General features: G+C 59.9%; 1 protein-coding gene across 2 annotated transcripts in view; it reads left to right on the top strand.

The window, feature by feature from the left end:
- Positions 1-16,990, top strand: part of ADAMTS17 (ADAM metallopeptidase with thrombospondin type 1 motif 17) — a 182,388-nt gene extending 165,398 nt beyond the window's left edge. For both annotated transcript variants that reach the window (XM_037145925.2, XM_053659015.1), the window contains exons 20-23: positions 1,190-1,394; positions 4,771-4,923; positions 12,829-13,006; positions 14,207-16,990. In XM_037145925.2, coding sequence (XP_037001820.2) covers positions 1,190-1,394; positions 4,771-4,923; positions 12,829-13,006; positions 14,207-14,373 — 703 coding nt within the window. In that variant the 3' untranslated portion in view covers positions 14,374-16,990. The remainder of the gene's footprint in view (positions 1-1,189; positions 1,395-4,770; positions 4,924-12,828; positions 13,007-14,206) is intronic.
- Positions 16,991-17,750: the final 760 nt, after the last annotated feature.

Raw genomic sequence — 17,750 nt, 5'->3', positions numbered from 1 at the left:
CCGATTCACAGCCAGGAAAGTGGAACCCAGGGCAAGTTGAGTGAGCAAGCCATCGGAGACTTGACCTGGGAGCCCGGGGCAGAACTGAGACCCTTGCCTCCTGGGGGGCTGTCAGCTGTCGCAAGTGAGAACAGCTTTGGGGAAACAGTACCACTCAGACGATTGGGGAAATCTTACAGGTGCCAGCAGGGTGCATCTGGGACTTCCAGCCGAGCTCCTGGGGGCAGGCGCTCGAGATGGGCCCGCAGAGAGAAACCGGGAAGGTGTGCCCTGCAGAGGGGCGGGGCCGGCACCTGGTCTCTGGGTCAGGGAATAGCAAACACTGGGCAAACACGGAGGTGCTCCCGCACCCCATCTATTCAAATTTTCACCTCACCTAGTCCAGAGTCTTATTTTTATTTGCTTGCATGTATTCCTGAAAAAATCTGCAGTGCTTGGTGGAATTGTGGATGAGCACAGGCTGAAGAAATGACTAAATTATCAGACTGGGCCTTGAGGGCCAGGCCCAGGATGTAAAAGACACAAGGCACTAGGGAGCCATTGCAGGTTGTGGAGTAAGGAAGTCACATGGCTGAAGCTGTGGCAGGGGCACATGGATTACATAGAGGGGAAAAGAAGTAGCACCTGGGGAGCCAGTTAAGGGACGGGTACAATACTCCAGGCCAGGGTGGCCACAGAAATAGGGAAGGAAGGCGGATCTGAGCTCCCTTGTGGGGCTGGTTTGGTGGCGCTTAGCAGCTGCTTGGACCTGGCTCGGCAAGCAGGTAGAGCTTCTCTCCAGCTCTGACCTTGCACATGGCTGCTCTCTAGGAAAGGAGGGGCCACTGGATGTGGGCCGTGGGGAAGAACCATGGTTCGTGAGTGCGGCCCACCCAGAAGCAGAGGTGAGGTGGGACTCCCCGCTGTCTTGCTGGCTGTTCATCACACAGGATGGGGACAGTAACTCAATGGAAGGCAGTAACTCAATCTGCTGCGGGCGTGTTTCGTGTGCCAGGATTTCTGTGCTGAGCGGGCCACTGACCACTCATCCCTGCTTGCTCTGTCGGCTCTGATGTGCTGGAATTCTCTGCGGCGTTGATGACATAGCTCCCTGCGCCTGCCTTCCTCCCTCGTACCGTGAGGCGGGCCCTGCGGGGAAGCGGCCTCTCCATCCAGTGATTCTCTCACTGCCGTTCCTCCTCCCCGGCAGGTGGGTGGCAGGCCCCTGGAGCCCCTGCTCGGCGACCTGTGAGAAGGGCATCCAGCATCGGGAGGTGACCTGCGTGTACCAGCTGCAGAACGGCACACACGTCGCCACGCGGCCCCTCTACTGCCAGGGCCCCCGGCCGGCACCCGTGCAGAGCTGCGAAGGCCAGGACTGCCTGTCCATCTGGGAGGCGTCGGAGTGGTCCCAGGTGGGTGCCCGGGCGGCCACCGATGCTGCCCCCACGGTCCCTTTCTCTGCATCATGCTTCTGACCAATCCTCACACATCTCTGTCCTCACCGGCCCCCAGGTCAACTCAAGGCTGGGTTCTAGCTCACATACCTTTAAATTCCATCCGAGAGCAGGGCCAAGAGCACAGATAATGTGTTATTAATAACATATGTGTGTGTGATAGTATATACCACGGTAATTTTAGATTCTATTTCCCATGAAAATTCTCATGTAAACATAGAGGCGTGAATAGATGAATAGGTAGGTAGGGACGTACATAGATTAGATACCCAGGTACACAGGCCTAGGTTCAGTAGTCCTCCTTTGGGTGTATTGGAACTGGAGTGTGGTCAGATTAGGGAGGGCATTTGGAAGGCTTCCCCGCATCTCCAAGACCGTCTCTGTAGATTGCAAGAGGCGCGCAGGTGCCGGGTGGGACTGCTCTTCCCGCGCTTATCTGAGTTATATACTTCTCATGCCGTAACTATTTTGGAAGGAGGTCGCTGAGGCCTGACGTTTTTCATTTTGCAGACTGATCGTGTGAGGATCACTCTATCGTTAGTAACACGTCCTTCGAGGCTTTGCACTGACTTTGTGTTAATGATTTTTGATTGTTTGGCTATAAAGTGAAAACAAAACAAAACAAAATAGCCGAATCGAGGGCCAGCTTCCCCCAGGTCCTCCGTCAGATGTGTTCTAAGGGAAGTCAGAAAGGCCAAGTCCAAGACACTCTTCAGTGTGGAAAATATTTGTGGAGTTCCTTTCTGTTGCCAAGCAGTTGGAATTATTTTGAATAAAAAAGCATGCTGCCCGCCCCATTCTTCATGAATGAAAAGCCTGCCCGTGGCTGTTCCGAAGCAAAGTTTGCTTGTCAGACAGATTGGAGCATGTACCGGTTTAAAGACCTGCGTGTTTATTCTACTCTCTGTGATATTTTAAGCAGAGAAGAGAGTTTAAAATTTTTGTCTGATTTTAAAAAATGTATATGTACTTAGGTTTGTCAGTTTTAGCGTGCAAGGGACTTATTTTGGGGAAGGGGGTGCTCGCTGGGGGGGAGGGGCAGCTAGGCCATCTCTCCCCTCCCCCACCTCCCCTGAGCCCGAGGGCCTTAATCTCGAGCCTCTGGATCCAAACAAGATTTATGCTTTCATTAGCTCAAAACCATAAATTTTCCATTCAGATTCTTTTTTTTATGGGGGAAAATACCTCTTTACCGAAATAACCAACCCTGACATTATCAACGGCCATCGCAGGATTAAAGCATGCCACGCTGGAAAGTAGGGGAGCCCTCGGACGGGACCGACAGAAAGACCTCTGTCCCGCTGTCCCTGTGTGCCCAGCCTGCCTGACCCTAACCCTGAAACGGTGTCCACACCAGGCAGTCCAGCCCGGGCTCAGCCCAGGCTTCACTAGAAGGCTCCTTCCCAGACACTTAACTTGGAAGCAGACTCCCCCCCTGGCCCTGTGACCTGCTCCAAAACTGGCATTTCTACCACTTTGCCACCTGCCGAAGCCCCTCTGACATTTCTGCTCCTGGAGACCCGGGGCTCTGTCTGCATTTCTCCTGGGGGCTTTCTCGTCGCCCGGCCTGCCTGCATCCAGCCAGCCGTGCTGACAGTGCTCGTCAGCTGCTCCCCCAACTTAGAACGAGGCACAGATGTCCAAAGGGAAGACGAAGGGAATGACTCTCCCCTGTGCTCGGCTCCCAGGTCCCCTCCCCGGATCGAGAGCCAAGAGAGAAACTGCACGTTGTCCCCTCTGCTGTCCCAGCCTGCAAAGAAAGGCCCAGGCGTCCAGCCCATGGGCTGCTGGTCCAAAGGGCCACGCCAGGGATTGGCCACGACACAGGCTGGAGAGTCAGTGCTTCAAGTTCATGGCCAAGGGAGGAGGAACACAGAGCAGAGTCAGACAAAGCTCAGGCAGAAGTGGTGGGGAGGCCCCTAGTTGGAGGCAGAGCCCAAGGTGTGGGTGAGGGAGCGCTGCCCCTCAGAGAAGTGGGGGACAGCCCTTCGACATGGTCACCTGGGGCTCCCTGCCGCAGCCCTCCGGGCCCAGAGCCGTCCTGCCAGGCAGCCCTGGGGGTGGGGGGAGCCTGCCTTGTACTGACCGTCACCTCGTGTCTCTTGAAACCAGCCCCTCACCCCACACGCGGGATCCAATAGCTGCGCTGTCCAAGCGCCCCCGGGGGACCCCCCAGATGGTGCCGGAGCACGCGTGTGTTTCCACTGCAACAGGCCGGTCTAAATGAGAAGAAACCCTCATGGGGCCTTCAGGCAGAGAGCTAAATTGAACACCTAGGAAAAATACGGTTAGATAACGTTTGGGGATAAACGTTAATAACAGAAATATAAGGAAGAGTTGGTCCTTCATGCGCGTTTTTGCAGAAATCAGCTTCATTGCGGCTGGCAAACAGTGCCAAGTAGCCCCCCCCATTTCAGGTCAACTCCACAAGTGTGCAAAGGAAGTTACTCAGCTGTCAGGGCTGCATGCGGAGCCGCTGCAGCTTGGGAGTGCTCCCCACCAGGGCTCCGGCTGAGGCTGTTGGGAGGAAATCGCCCCCGGCCTCCTGGGTCTCACCGTGTCCCTGTGTCTGCAGCCGGCTGCGGGTTGGAGGGGAGCACACCAGGCGCCGGCTGCAGACCCACCCTGTCGGTCCCCTGCGTGTATGCCCGGTTACCCCTCCCGTTACCCCTCTGCTCTCCTCACTCCGTCAAGGGTGGTGCTGCCTGAGGGAATGGGACATTGGTGTCCCCTCCCCATGCTGTCTCTGCTCAGGGTGTCTCCCAGGAAGTAAGGCACCGCAGGGAGCCTTGCTCTGCACCTGCAGGAAGACCGTCCTTGTGGCTGCCTGCAAGGGCTGCAGCCGCCTTTCCCGAAGGCCACGCCTGGCTTTGCTTCCGGTCTCTTCCTCGTCCACCCGGACCTGGTGGCTTTGCCCCAGGCTGGTCGGGGCAGAGTCCGTGAACCTGGGGGCCAGGAGGGAAGAGCCAGGGGCCTCAGACCTCTCCTCTGGGCTTCACTTTCCTTACCTGGCTCTCCCTGAGACCTGTTCCCACTCCCCTCCAGGGGCCATCAGCGTCTGTCCTTTAAACTCTTCTGCCGCCTTGGCCTTTGGGCCTAAATTCCACTCCCCTTGTTCGACAGCCTGACTCCTGTGACCCTCCCCCATCGCCTGCCGCTTGGCGGGGGTCCCAGCGCCACAGGCTCCAGGAGACCAGGAGGTCTTGAGGACAGAAACATGGCGCCCTTGTCCTTGCCTCCCCGGCACTGGGCCTGGCACGGGGAGGGGCTTGCTGGGTGTGGGGGCACCTGGGCTGGCCCGGCCCCAGGTCGATGCATGCACGGTGCTTTCCAGTGCTCCGCCAGCTGCGGGACGGGGACGAAGAGGCGCACTGTGACCTGCACCAACTCGCAAGGGAAGTGCGACGCGTCCACCAGGCCGAAGGCCGAGGAGCTGTGCGAGGACTACTCCGGCTGCTACGAGTGGAGAACCGGGGACTGGTCCAAGGTGAGCCCCTCGCCGGCCGTGCCAGGGACACGAGGCTGGGACTCGGCTGTCCCCACAGGCTTCGTTTCAAGGGGGGTTACCAGGTGACCAGGCAGATCCTCTCTCTTTCCAGCTCAGCACCTGCCAGCAACTGCTTACCCTGTGCGATTTGAAAGGGACAGATGTCCCCCAAGGCACAGAGCTGGGGGCTCAGATGCCACCCTGTCCTACAGGGGTTTGGCCACCCGAGGCTTTTGTCACAAAATCCTGGAAAACGGGTGGGAGCCTGGTCCCAGACACACTCCCCCGCCCCCACAGTTTGTGGGCAGACGGCACTTCCACAGTGGCCGGGGAGCTCAGGTGAGGGGCACGGGGCAGGAGAAAGGACGGCCGTCTTCCAGAGCAGCCCTCGGCCCTGGGCACACGGGGTCAGGCTGTGTCAGGACGATTGGAAGGTCTTCGGTGTTGAACTTCCCTTCGCTCGCTCACCTGGCATTTCTGACAGGCGCCCGTCGGCCGGGAATGGAGGTAAGGCCTGCTGTCAGGTGCAAGGGGCAAGCAGTAGGTTCTCCAGGAAGCCCCCTTCCCCCGAACTGTGACGTGTCGTGTGAAATTGTCTAATGGCGAGCTTTCTTGCGATCACTGCCCACGAGAGCATGGTTTCCGGTCGTGTTTGCTTACGGCCTTGGCGACCGGGAGCTGCCCGTTCGTTTCTCTCCGTGTCCCTTCCCGCTGGTGGCCCGTTCCTGTGTGGCCTGCACCATCTCCAAAACACTTGGGAATGAGTTGCTAACATTGCAAAATGGGGAAATGTCACCCAGCAGTTGGGAATGTGGCTTCTCTGTGCAAGTCTGCCTTGGGTCCTCGCATGCAGCTGTGACCTGGGGACCAGCAGGGGGGCCAGCGTCCTCCCCAGGCCACTTGCTGCTCTGCGCCCCAGGCTCCTTGGAGCCACGTGGTGCTGGGTTCACCTGCCTGGCTCAGGCAGCTCGCTCGCGTTGTGCCTGAGCTTTGTGGGGGAAGGAATGGTTTGCCTGTCAGAAATCAATACTTATTGGAATCTTGTCTTTGCAGAAAAGCCACTCCCCTATCCCCCCTCCAACACACAAGTCAGAATTCAAACTCCTCCAAACCCCTGGGCTGTGTAAAAGCCCGATTTCTCAGGTTCCCTCGGGCTGGCTTCGTGGCAGGGCAGCATCTGGCAGACAGTGAATTCGAGGAAGACCAGAAACACCTTCTTTACTCCCCGCTCAGAAAATGCAGCCGAAGCAGTAGAACCGAGGCCAACAGCCCAGGTGCTCCAAAAATCAGACCTAGGAATGTAATAAAGCTTAGTCCGGAGCTGCCAGGATGAATCTCACACGGGCGAGAGACTTCCCATGAAGGCTCTTGCAGAAGGAACAAGCGGGTGGAACCGGCAGTCCTGATGGTGCACCTACTGTGTGCACAGCACTGCCCGGGTGCAGCGGCAGTTAGTGTGAGGGTGGAAGGGGACCAAGGCCTCCTGCCCAGCTCAGGGCTGGCGTGCACAAACCGGGCCCGGTCAGGAAGAGGCTGACTGAGAGCTCTAGCTCCCCAGGTCGCGGGGCTCCACCTCTCTGCCCCGGTCTCTCTGTCTCTGAAACGGGGACTGTGAAACGCCGGCCTTCTCCTGCTTCTCGGAGACGCTCAGAGCTTCTCACGTGCCGGTGCGCGTGACTAAGCATGGGGACAGCCGAGCCCGCTGTCTGTCACCCAGTGGTTACACTGTTGGGAGACACAGCCCCCGGGACCAGCCTGTTCTGATCTAACCTTCTCTTATCAGTCGGGCTTCTCGACTTTCCTTGGATCCTGCTGAGAAATGTCCCACGTCCAAGCATCTTCAGGCCCAGGCCGGGAAAGGGCCCCGATGAGTCCCCAAGGCCCAGGGAAGCGGAAACTAGCTTCAGCAGCTCAGGCTCCCATTGGGACAAACCGGTGCGAGTTCTGTGGCAGAAGCCTCTCCAGGCGTGACGTTCCGTAGTCCCTGACAGGTCCCCGAGGGCGGGGAGGGGACCTGTCTAACACAGCGACAGGCACGGGTGTGGACTGGAGCACAGCTGTCGTCGTAGCTGGGGAATTAGTGGAGGTCACTCGCCAACCTGCAGCCTGCACTACGGAAGGGTGATTTCTGTGGTCACAGGTGGCCCCGGGCAGGAAGCAGAGGTGAGGTGCGGTCGGTTCAGGTCCGGCGGCACCTGGCGTCGTTTCCCCTTGGCCCTGTGCGCCTGCGCCTCCGGCACCAGCCCCCACCCGCCAGCGTCGTTTTCCCTGGGAGTAGAAGCTCAGAGAGGCTCTGAGGGGTGGAGGGTTTTTGAAATGGTCCCGATGGGAGATTTAAGTCACTGAACCAGAGAGGCAGCGGAGCGTCCCCCAGAGTCTCCCGTCCTGCAGGCTCGCCAACCAGAGTCCAGGGCTCTTGGATGACCAGCCCAAGTCATGGGCGGGGGTCCCCTCAGCTCTCTGGTTCCCCAGCTCTGGTGTCCCTACCAGAACGTGCCAAGTCAGTGGGCTGCACATCAGAGGGAGGAAGGGAAACGCAAAACCGAGGCTAAGGACAGGAGGCCGCCTCTGCCCGGGATGCAGGAGTGTGTGTGTGGCTGTGTGTGTGTGCTCAAGTGCCCCTGAGATGGCATTTCCAGTGTCGGGGCTGGAGCAGGGACGGTGGGGATTTATTGCTTAAACCTGCCATTTCAGGTTGCAGCAGCTTCCAAGGCCTGGCTGGCTCATGCCAAGGTCGGGGCAGGGGGTGGGGGGGGGAATCTGTCACAAAATGCTTTTGACGTCTCACCAGCCAAGTGTCTTTTAGGCAGAAACAGAAAATAGAGTCCCCATAGGGGTGTTCGTCCCCCCCATACCGACCCATCTCTCTCTTCTCTCTCTCTCCCCACCACCCCCTTTTTTGCTCCCCAGCCTGCCCGAGGCAGACCGGCCCCTCAGAGAATGGCCCAGTGACAACATGGGGGGTGACAGGGGGCAGCGAGGGTCGCCCTGGCACACCGGTCACCCTGACCCGGTCTCTGGCTCCCCCCACCCCCGGGGCCTGCGGATGGCCCTCTGGGCCCCCGCTTTCTAAGAACCAGAGCTCGCACGTCCGTAACATTCCTGCCGAATTTTCTTTTTCCCCGACACTTTTACAACCTCCGTTAGCTAATTCTCCAAACATCCCTTTGGGATCTGGTGTTATTTATAGCCGCGATTTTACAGGCAGGAGAGGGGAGGAGAAGGGAGTTCTCGCCCTGGTGGAGCCTGTCATTAGGGCCAGCCTCCACACTGTGACAGAGACCGGGCCCTCCCCTGGGGGGGGACGGTGTGGCCGTGGCTGGCCAGGGTGGGGGCCCCAGGGAGGGCAGGCCAGGGTGGGGGCCCGGCCCTGGGGAAGAGCTGCACAGACGCTCTCACCCGCATGCCCCACTTCTCTGAGAGGCCCCTCATGCACGTTTATGGAGCACCTGCTGTGTGCACAGCACTGCCCGGGCGCAGCGGCGGTTAGTGTGAGGGTGGAAGGGGACCAAGGCCTGCTGCCCAGCTCAGGGCTGGCGTGCACAAACGGCCCCGTGACTGTTATCTTCCCAATTACTGCGAAGATGCCAGGCCTGTAAAGCCTGCAGAGTGTCGTGCTGTCCCCTGGGTCAGGGAGCGAAGGTCTCTCCGCCTTTGCAGGAAACCGTCCACCAAGACGGGAATCTCTTTCGCTTTCGCCTCCTGATCTGCATTGCAAGCCTCCGAGTGAATCCAGGTCATACATTCGTCTTTCCCTTGTTGATACGAGCCCTTCGCTCTCTGTGCACTGAATTTCTGAAAGTTTATTATTGCTTTTCCCGTGGAACTTCCACCCCGAGTGCTCTCCCCCAGTGGGGGAAGTTCCCCAGGTCGTTGGTGGCAGGTCACCAGGTTACATTTGTGCTGCAGGCACATGCGGGTCGGCGGGGGCGGGGTGGGACAGCGGCCTTTCGGGCCGACCCTGGCCTTCCCCACTTTTGTGTCTGTTCCCGTGTTGTGGGGGCCCGCGAGGTGCCGGTGCAATGAGCAACTTGCAAAAGCCTGCTTCCCCCGGAGACCAGATACCTGTTTTGTTGGTTTTTTTTTTTAAGTAAATCTGTTTGCTTGGAGTGTAAAAGCCTGAAAAAGGGCTTCACTGAGGTGCTCGGGGCTAATCCGATGCTATCGGGAGACTTGAGTTGGGGAGGGGATCTCCTGGCTGTTTAATCACAGCTGAGGCTGGGTGGGTGTGGGGGGCGGGCAGAGACCGAGTCGGTTGTGCCTCTGCCGTCCTGAGTGTGGCTTGCTCTGGTCCCTGGGGAGGCCATTGAAAAGCACCCCGTGTTCAGGGCCACACCAGCCCGTGACTGTGAGCTTAGCCGCTGGGCTGCCAGGGCAGTGCTGGGAGCTGGGCAAAGACCGGCAGGTTCACACCCGCCTGCGGAGGCCTGGGGACCGCCCGGTCACTGGGGAGCCCCCGGCTACGGGCCAGGTGACTCAATGGACCTTCCCAGACACCAGGGACTCCCTGGTCAGCCCTCCCTGCTCTTGGCCCTGTGCCTGTGGTGAGTAATCATCACAGTGCCGCTTGGGGAGGGCCCCTCCATCCCAGTCCCCCTGTTGGCACCCGGTGTGAGCTGTCTGTAGTCCCAGAGACCATTCTGCGGGGAAGGCTTCATTACTCCCAAGCCACAAAGAAACAGGCTCAGATGGGTTAAGTGTCTTGCCCAAGGTCACCCAGCCCAGCAAGCAGGCATGCAAACAGGCCCCTCCTGCCCCCCCACCGCTCCTTCTTTGCTGGTGAAACTTGGTCCAGGAGGGTGTGGGTACGTGTGGCTTTTAGGCCAGGGCAGGTGGACACTAAGTTGCCTCAACTGGAAACCCAGCCAGTGTGAGAGGTGGCGCTACATCAAAGGCTCATCGGTGGGGTTTTTCACTATTTATTTTTTTTAAATCCTTGCCTGAGGATATGCTTACTGATTTGGGGGCGGGGGGAGAAACATCAGTCAGGTGCCTCAGGCACACACCCCGACCCGCAATCAAACCCAAAACCCAGGTATGTGCCCTGACCGGTAATCGAACCCGCAACCTTTTGGTGCACAGGATGACACTCCAACCAACCACCCGGCCAGGGTGTTCACTTCTATTTTTAATTACACAGGTAAATCTGTCTTACTACACAAGACACAGGAGGGAACAGAAGTCCCCCAAACCAGGTGGTAGCCTGGTGACTCGCCGGACGGCGAGTGGTTCTCCTGGTCTTGCACATTCCACATCGGTACTCACTCAAGTGCTGAGGCTCCGTGCCCGCCACTTGGTGACCGGTGTCTTCTCACCGAGTGCCCGGAGGCACCCTCCCTGGGGCTGGCTCAGACAGCCCCAGGCAGGCGCCTGAGCAGAAGTTGTTCCTTGGGCGAGTGCAAACCACGTGTGGCCGCAGGCCGTGTGCTCAGCAGCGCTGAGATCCAGCAGACCCTACACCAGGCCTGAAACCCCTGGGGGACAGCGTCTGCGGGGCGGGTCCAGGGTGCCCCCAGCGGTGGAGGGCTGGCCCGCTGCCTCTCACCGCACCCAGCCCTGCCTCCGGAGGTTCTGCAGAGGACAGACGCTGCCTCTCATTGGAAGAACCTTGCAGGCACTTTCCACGGCCCCAGGGGGGCAGCCCTGTTCTCCAGACTAGAAGATTTAAAGCCAGGGGCCACTCGAGGGCAGACGGTGAATAAGGAGACCGTGGGGCTGGGCAGGGACCTGCAGTGTGGTGTCTGGCCTCCCGCAGAAGTGCCCTCCAGAACAACCTCTAATTTATAGGGGAAGGTGGAGCAAGCGTTTGGGGTCCTGTCCCCACTCTGTCACTCACTAATTCTGTGACCTTGGCAAGACACCTCCACTGAGCTTGGTGGCCGACTACCTGCCTCGGGATCATTGCAGAATGTTCCGCACTCTTGTGGGGTCTTACCAGCGAGCCCACAGGACAGGTGAACACGCCGCCCCCGCAGGACTGCCATCCCGCTCCCCCCCCCAGGCCAAAGCAAGTGCAACAAGACTAAGAAGCTTCCGTGCGGAAAGTAGTCCTCAAGGCCGCCCCTGCCACACACCTGAGTTTTACTGAGTCCTCGGTGTGTCCCAGCAGAGGCCTCGTCAGTTTTGCACTTGGTTTTAATAGACCCACGGGACCCAGGCCTTGCCTGGCTTTTTTTACACGAGTTACAGCGACACCTGCAAAAGACGTCGGGGCCCAGGGTGGCGTGCCCAGCCAGGAAGTGACTCAGGCTGACTGCCTGGAGCGCAAGGCCTGGGGACCTGGTGGCAGGGGCGCCTGGGGAGTGACACAGGTGTCCTGCGAGCGTCTTCTTTGTTTGCCTGGGGACCCAGAAACCCAACCACCACCTGGCCCACATCCCTCCAAGAAGGACGGCATGGATTCCTAGCCCTTCCTCCCGCGGTGAGCCGCACCAGGGCCGGTGGGCCAGTCAGGGCGTGAGAGTGAAGGGGTGTCGGTGCTGCCTCTGTGTGTCCCTTGCCTCCCTCAGTGGGCTTGTTAGTGCTGCTCGGTCACCAAACAGGGCTCTGAGGCCACAGTAATCCTGTTGCCACGGGCAGTAGGTTTGGGTTTTTTTTTAATGTTTTATGACCAGTGTAGATATAAAAGTCTCTAGTAGCATTGGTGGACTAGTCAAATGCCTACTTAAAATATGCAACTTTTTCATTTATTTACACATGCGTATTTAAAGCTATAGATCTGTATCAGAACCACTGCCGTTTTCTGTCTCGGGCATGTCACGAAGTTGAGCTGGGTTCCCCTGCTGCGTGTGCAGGGTCACACACAGTGGGGCATCCGCCCTGCCACGAGGCGCAGCCCGCCTGCTGTCAACCGCGGTCTCCTGGCTCCACCTCCCGAGTCACCACATTCAGTTCGCTGCGCTCCCTGAGCACCACCTCTTCCTCTTGCACACGAACCTGCTGCCCTCTCTGGCTGCTCACTCAGGGGCTGGGGCCTAACTTTGCACCAGATCGGCATGGCTTGCACCGCGTCAGCATCGCTTTGCTCTGTGCTCCCAGGGTTTGGCGCTGTGTTAGGGCCCTACGCCATTCCTTCACTCGCCCTGTTGGCCTGGTCTCCCCGTCCACTCACAGGATTGCTTACCCATCGCCCCTCATTTGTGATTATGAAGTCCTGCCTCCAGGAAAAGACAGTTCAATTGCTTTGCCTCCTTCCCCGCCCCCACCCTTGGTGATCTTGCTACAGCATAATCCAGGGCACCCCTTACTCCTGCCCCCAGACTGTCACTTTCCCCAGAATAATTGAGAGCAAAAACCTTGCCCCCCTTTTATTTGAGCACACCTGCCACCTCTGTATAAACTCAGCCATCAGGACTGCAGCTGGGTGTCCACTCTTACTCAGTTGCATGTATTGGTACATAAACACTCAAGTACTTCATTGTAATAAAAGAGAGTCCCTCACCGTCCACACGGGACACTGGGCGGAAGTTCAGGGATGGTCCCAGGCCCTCAGGTCTGGCTGCACGTGGCAGTAACCTGCACAGCTTTGCAAACCGCCGAAGCCCAGTGCCCCCTGGAGATCCTGGTTGATCGCTCTGGGCCATCAAGGTCCGTAAAAGCTCGCCAGGTGATTGATCACTGCAGGGAGGAAGAGAGGGTTCTGAGCTTGCTCCCTTTCCTCACAAAGGCACTAATCTCTCCAAGGGGGCCTCACCCTTGTGACCTCATGTAACCCTAATTGCCTCCCACAGCCCGCCACCATGCCATCCCATGGAGGTCAGGGCTCTGTGTGACTGCTGGGGGGACAAAAAAGTCTTGAAACAGCCTTCCTTCAGGCCACGGGTGCCCAGCCGAGACCTGTGCCCCGCGGGGGCCGCACCCCCAGCCCAGGTGAGGCCCCGGCTCAGGTGCCCCTGTCTTCGGCAGTGCTCGTCCACCTGCGGGAAGGGGCTGCAGTCTCGCGTGGTGCAGTGCATGCACAAGGTCACCGGCCGGCACGGCAGCGAGTGCCTGGCGCTCGCCAAGCCGGCGGCCTACCGCCAGTGCCACCAGGAGGTCTGCAACGACAAGATCAACGTGAACACCATCACCTCCCCCCGCCTCGGTGAGTGCCTGCGCCCGTCCCATCTCCGAGGGCCTGTGCGCCCTCCCCCTGCCCGGCGGTTCGGGTTTCTAAGCCTGAAAGCCCCTCCTTGGGTCTCCTTCCAGCCCTGGAGAGGCCGGCATGCGTCAGTCGTGTAGAGGATTCGGAACTTCGGGTTCCACTCCTTGTCGTGACAAAGACATCAGCTAACTGCAGTCCCCAGTGCAGCCCCTTGTGTGTCCCATTGACCCCTCTGCCAACAAAAGGGGGGCATGGGAGAATGTTCTTCAAGTGTTTTAGGGTTCCCGTGCCTGGCAGGGGGGCAGGGAGCAGAGGGAGATGCTCACTTCTGGAAACGAAGGATCTGGGGGTGTCACTCACGACTCCCTGGTGGTCTTCACCTGGGGTGCTCCGAGAGCTAAGCCTGAGAGCGGCAGCAGTACTGGCAGGTGCCGGCCACCGCTCGGCAGGGAGCTTTTGTGAGCGCTCCAGACCTGGCCGGCGGCAGCTGCGCCTTTAACAGTGATCTGATGATGGCCTTCGACAGAGTCTCTGCTTCTCCAGATAGATGTGCGGGGGGGGGGATCCCCGCCCCCTCCCAGGCTCTCTCCGCCTCCCCCCCCCCGCCGCAGTGTTGGAATGCCGCCAGGACGAAGGGGTTTTCTAAGTGGTGTCACTGTGTGTGGGGGGTGCAGGTAGAGCCTGCTGAGGTGCACCCCAGGTTGCTGCATGCCCTTGGTGACCCCCTGAGGCTTCCCTCGGGCAGGACCTTCTCTCTGTACACCCAGGACCCGGAAGGCAGTTGGGCCACTTGCTCGTGCTGCCTGCCACCTGGTGCCTTTGTGGCCCTTTGGCATCAGTGCCCTTGGGTTTCCTAAATGCCAACAGCAATGACATCTGCTGCCCTCAAATAACAGAAAGCGCCACTTAGCTCAGAAGTGGGCAGTGCCCTCTCGCCCCAAGGAGGCAGCCAGACCACTGAACTCGGCCAAGCGGTCCAGGCGGACACAGGTGTGCGCCTGTCCCCTGTCGGAGGAAGCAGCATCCCCGGTGGCCCTGGTAGGGGATGCGCTTCCTCAGTCCATCCGTGCCCGGCTCCGGGGCGCACCAGGAAGGGCAGCCCAGCACGTGCCGGCCACAGGCCCCTCCGTGCACGTGTGACGGCGTCCCCATGCCGTCTGTAACACCCCGGCTTGCATTTCTGTCTCCACGTCCCCTTAGCTGCTCTGACCTACAAGTGCACTCGTGACCAGTGGACCGTGTACTGTCGGGTCATCCGGGAAAAGAACCTCTGCCAGGACATGCGGTGGTACCAGCGCTGCTGCCAGACGTGCAGGGACTTCTACGCCAACAAGCTGCGCCGGCCACCACCGTCACCGAGCTCATGACACGCACCCCTCGGTCCCTCCATGCTCCCACGTGAGGTCTGAGTCCCAACCACAGGGCCAGCTGAGAGCCCGCCCCTCCGAGAGCACACTGTCCTGCAGCTGGGACCCCGCAAGCACAGCGCCGGTCTCCCGTGGGCTGCCCTGGGACTCCAGTCCCCGTAGAACTTGAGTGTGGACTTGACGTTTGCCGTTCGGGCGTTTATACTTAATATATTGTTCACGGCCACTGGATGGCTTTCTGCAGTGAGGAAAGGAGCAGTCACGAGGCCCAGGATGACCACGGCCTCGGCGGTCCCGTGTGCCCCCAGCAGGGCGTCTGCAGTGGCCGTCCACAGGGACGTGGTGGGTGCCTCTGTTCTGCTTCCTGCTGATGTCGGGATTCACGGCGCTTGACGGACCGCGGGGGAACATCCACAGCGAGACAGGAGACATTCACACGGGCTTTGTTCTGAAAGCCAGCGGCACCCTGGGCAGAAGGACAGATGCCAGCGAGCCTCTGCTGGCGGCCCCTCGGAGAAGGCCGGGCTGCCAGGGCCCTCGTGACCACACAGGGCCTTGGCCCGCCCGCCTGCCGGAGCCGTGCTCTCCCGACCCGGGCCCCCACCTCGGAACTCTTCCTCCGAGCGTTGGGATCTGCGTCCGCGGACGAGGAAACCAGGGCCAAGGAGCTCTGCGCCCCACAGGTGGGGAGGAGTACCCCAGAAGGGCGTGGGGAGGCCTCTAACTTTCCGATCCCTGCTGTCCACCACGGAGAGAAGCAGAAGAGTCTCGTTCCTTAAGGTGCGGTGACACAGGATGCGCGCTAATTTCGGCTGTGGGCTGGCTTCCTGGTGCGCAGGGGAGCTCGGGACCGCTTTGCCTGGGGGTGCGGCTGCGCCCCCCCCCCCCGCCTTCTGGGGACCTCTGCTCCAGCCAGTACTTCATATAGAGCTTTGCACCTTGTAGGTGGCTTCCATCGATGTGACCTTGGACGTGTATCTGAAGCTGACTGTCTTTAGAACCTGTGAAGACTCGAGCTGGGGCCCGGCTGCTTCACCCCTCCCGGGGCGGGGTCCCTGTGGGGGCAGCTCACTGGCATCCGGCATCTCCAGAGGAGCTCCCTCCAGCCAGCTTCACTGCGGGACCAGCAGGCCTTCCTTGTTGTGACTGACCCCTGTCCCCAGTGGGGCAGGAAGGACACTCGGAGAGGCTCGAGGAGGGTCTTCCCCTCCTTCAGTCCCTTTGCCCTGCGAACGGAGCTGCGCCCTCTCTGGAGCCCCGGGGAGTGGCCACAGCGGCCTCCGCGGGAGCGCAGACGGCAGGGCCCTGCCCACTCCGGGAGCTCGCAGGGAGGGACCCTGGACGCCAGGGGTGTGCTTTGCTGAGCAACTTGGTGGTGGGTGTTTGATGGGTGCTAACGTTCGAGGACGTCGTCAGGAGAGACCTCCCCATCCCTTATTCCGGAAGGGTCGCCTTCATTCATTGGTGCTGTGTGTTTGTGACTGTGTCTGTGTTTCCCACATCACGATGTCAGGGTCAGCTTAGATCACAAGGACAGACACCGAGCTGCCTGTCGTCTGGAGCCTGCACCAGGGGCTGGGTGTTGGTTTTGGGGTGTCCCCTCCCCAGGGGCCGAGAAGCGGTCGGGGAGGCGGGGAATCGGCGCATCCACCTTCACCTCGGTGAGAAGTGAAGTGTGGGGAAACCGCCTTTGGGGGTCTGGGGAGACAGGAGAGAAAGCCAGGGCCCCGCAGGAAGGGCTGTCCTCCCCAGCTCCGGCTCTGCCACCAGCAGACGCCCCAGACCCTGTTTCCATAAACCAGTAAATCTTAGGGAGCTGGTGCTTAGCGTGTTCTCAGCCCCAGATGTTCTGTGCTTCATCGCAGGACAGGGTGGGTGCCAGCGGAGGAAGCCAGGGCTGCCCAGCTGGCTCGTCCACGAGGGGTCGCTGGGCCCACCCGTGCCTGTGCTCCGGGACGAGCCCTTCCCCCGGTGCCTCAGAGTGTGCTCCTGGCTGTTTGGGACTGTGCCGACCGGGCACCCCTGGGCAAGGGCCTCACACTCCCCGGATGCAAAGGATGGATGCGGTTATTACCAAGTGCCCGGTGGATTCCCGGCTCCTTTGGCTCCCACACTGGTGCAGGCACTCTGGAACTCATCGGCCCGCCTCCCTCAATCAACTGCAATGGTTGATTTCATTGCGGCGTTCCCCGATGCCCCACTCTGGGTGGGAGACATCACAGCCCCGGGAGGGCAACAGCTACGTCTCCAGATCACTCCCCATGCCCTGCACCGTCACTGAAGTGCGGGGCCTCTCCCCGGGCACTAGTGCACTGCTAATCGCAGGGTCGTAGGTCTCGTGGTGCTATTTTCATTGGTGCAAATGAAGCGCTCGGTGGGCCGTGGCTTGATACTGTCAGAACACAGGGAAAGGCCCCGAGGGCGACAGTGTCCTTTCTTTGTTCTCCTCCCCGTCCCATGTACATAGTTCCCGTGAATTAGCTTGCCTGACGTGCTGTACCCGTGGTATTTCTGTTTGACTTTCTGGTGCTGGTTCTGAAAGGAAGAAAAAATAAGAAGAACAAGACACACATTGGACCCCACTATAAATGAAAAATTAATCGTTTCATTGGAAGCAAGCGGGATACGTTGAATAAAATGTTTTTCCATAACGGTCGTAAGCTGTCTGTGAAAGGCAAGACAAAAGCCAGTCCTCCGGGGCCCAGCCTGGGAGGCTGAGTCCCTTCCTCTGCGGCGGTCACAGAGCCGGTCTGGGGCGTGGCCGCCGGGAGCTGGAGACTGCGGAGGGCAGCCGCGGACAGGGTCAGAGGTCGCTGGCACTTGCGTGCAGGAGGGCAGCTGCGTCCCTGCAAGCAAGCCCTAACCAACCATCCCGGCCCGAGCCTCCTCCCCGTGTGGTCACAACGCCCCGAAGGCTGGCAGTCTGCGCATCTGACCCCGAGCGGTGGCCATCAGTTCGCTGGTAGAGCCACCCACTATCCGTGGAGGGACAGGGACCTCCTCGGGAAGAGGCCAGGCCTGTATCTCGTCAGAATGGCCAGGTGCTGCCTACCACCTTGTCTCGCCAACCTTTAGCCCCCACCCAACCCTGCTGACTCCCCCAGACAGATCCCCCCTTCTGGAAGGTGTGAGCCAGAGAGCTGGCCCTGTGGACCACCCAGACCGGGGACAGGGAGTGGGCACCGCACTGTCATAGCTGGAGCCATGGTGGCCCGTGGGACCCTGTCTGGGCCTGCCTGGGAGCAGGGAGGTGGCAGTACCTGCTCCCGGGGGCTTCCCCTCCCCCTGGCACCCAGGAGAGAAAGCTCCCCACGCAGAAACGTGGGGCTGCATGTGGCAAGGGCCTCTTTTCCACGTTGGAACAGCACGAAGAAAGG

The sequence above is a fragment of the Artibeus jamaicensis genome, unplaced genomic scaffold (assembly GCF_021234435.1).
Source record: "Artibeus jamaicensis isolate MK-2021 breed Jamaican fruit bat unplaced genomic scaffold, CSHL_Jam_final scaffold_612, whole genome shotgun sequence".
In the NCBI taxonomy this organism is placed as follows: domain Eukaryota; kingdom Metazoa; phylum Chordata; class Mammalia; order Chiroptera; family Phyllostomidae; genus Artibeus; species Artibeus jamaicensis.
Note: the sequence above shows the minus strand (reverse complement) of the source record. Positions and strands in the feature narration are given on the sequence as shown.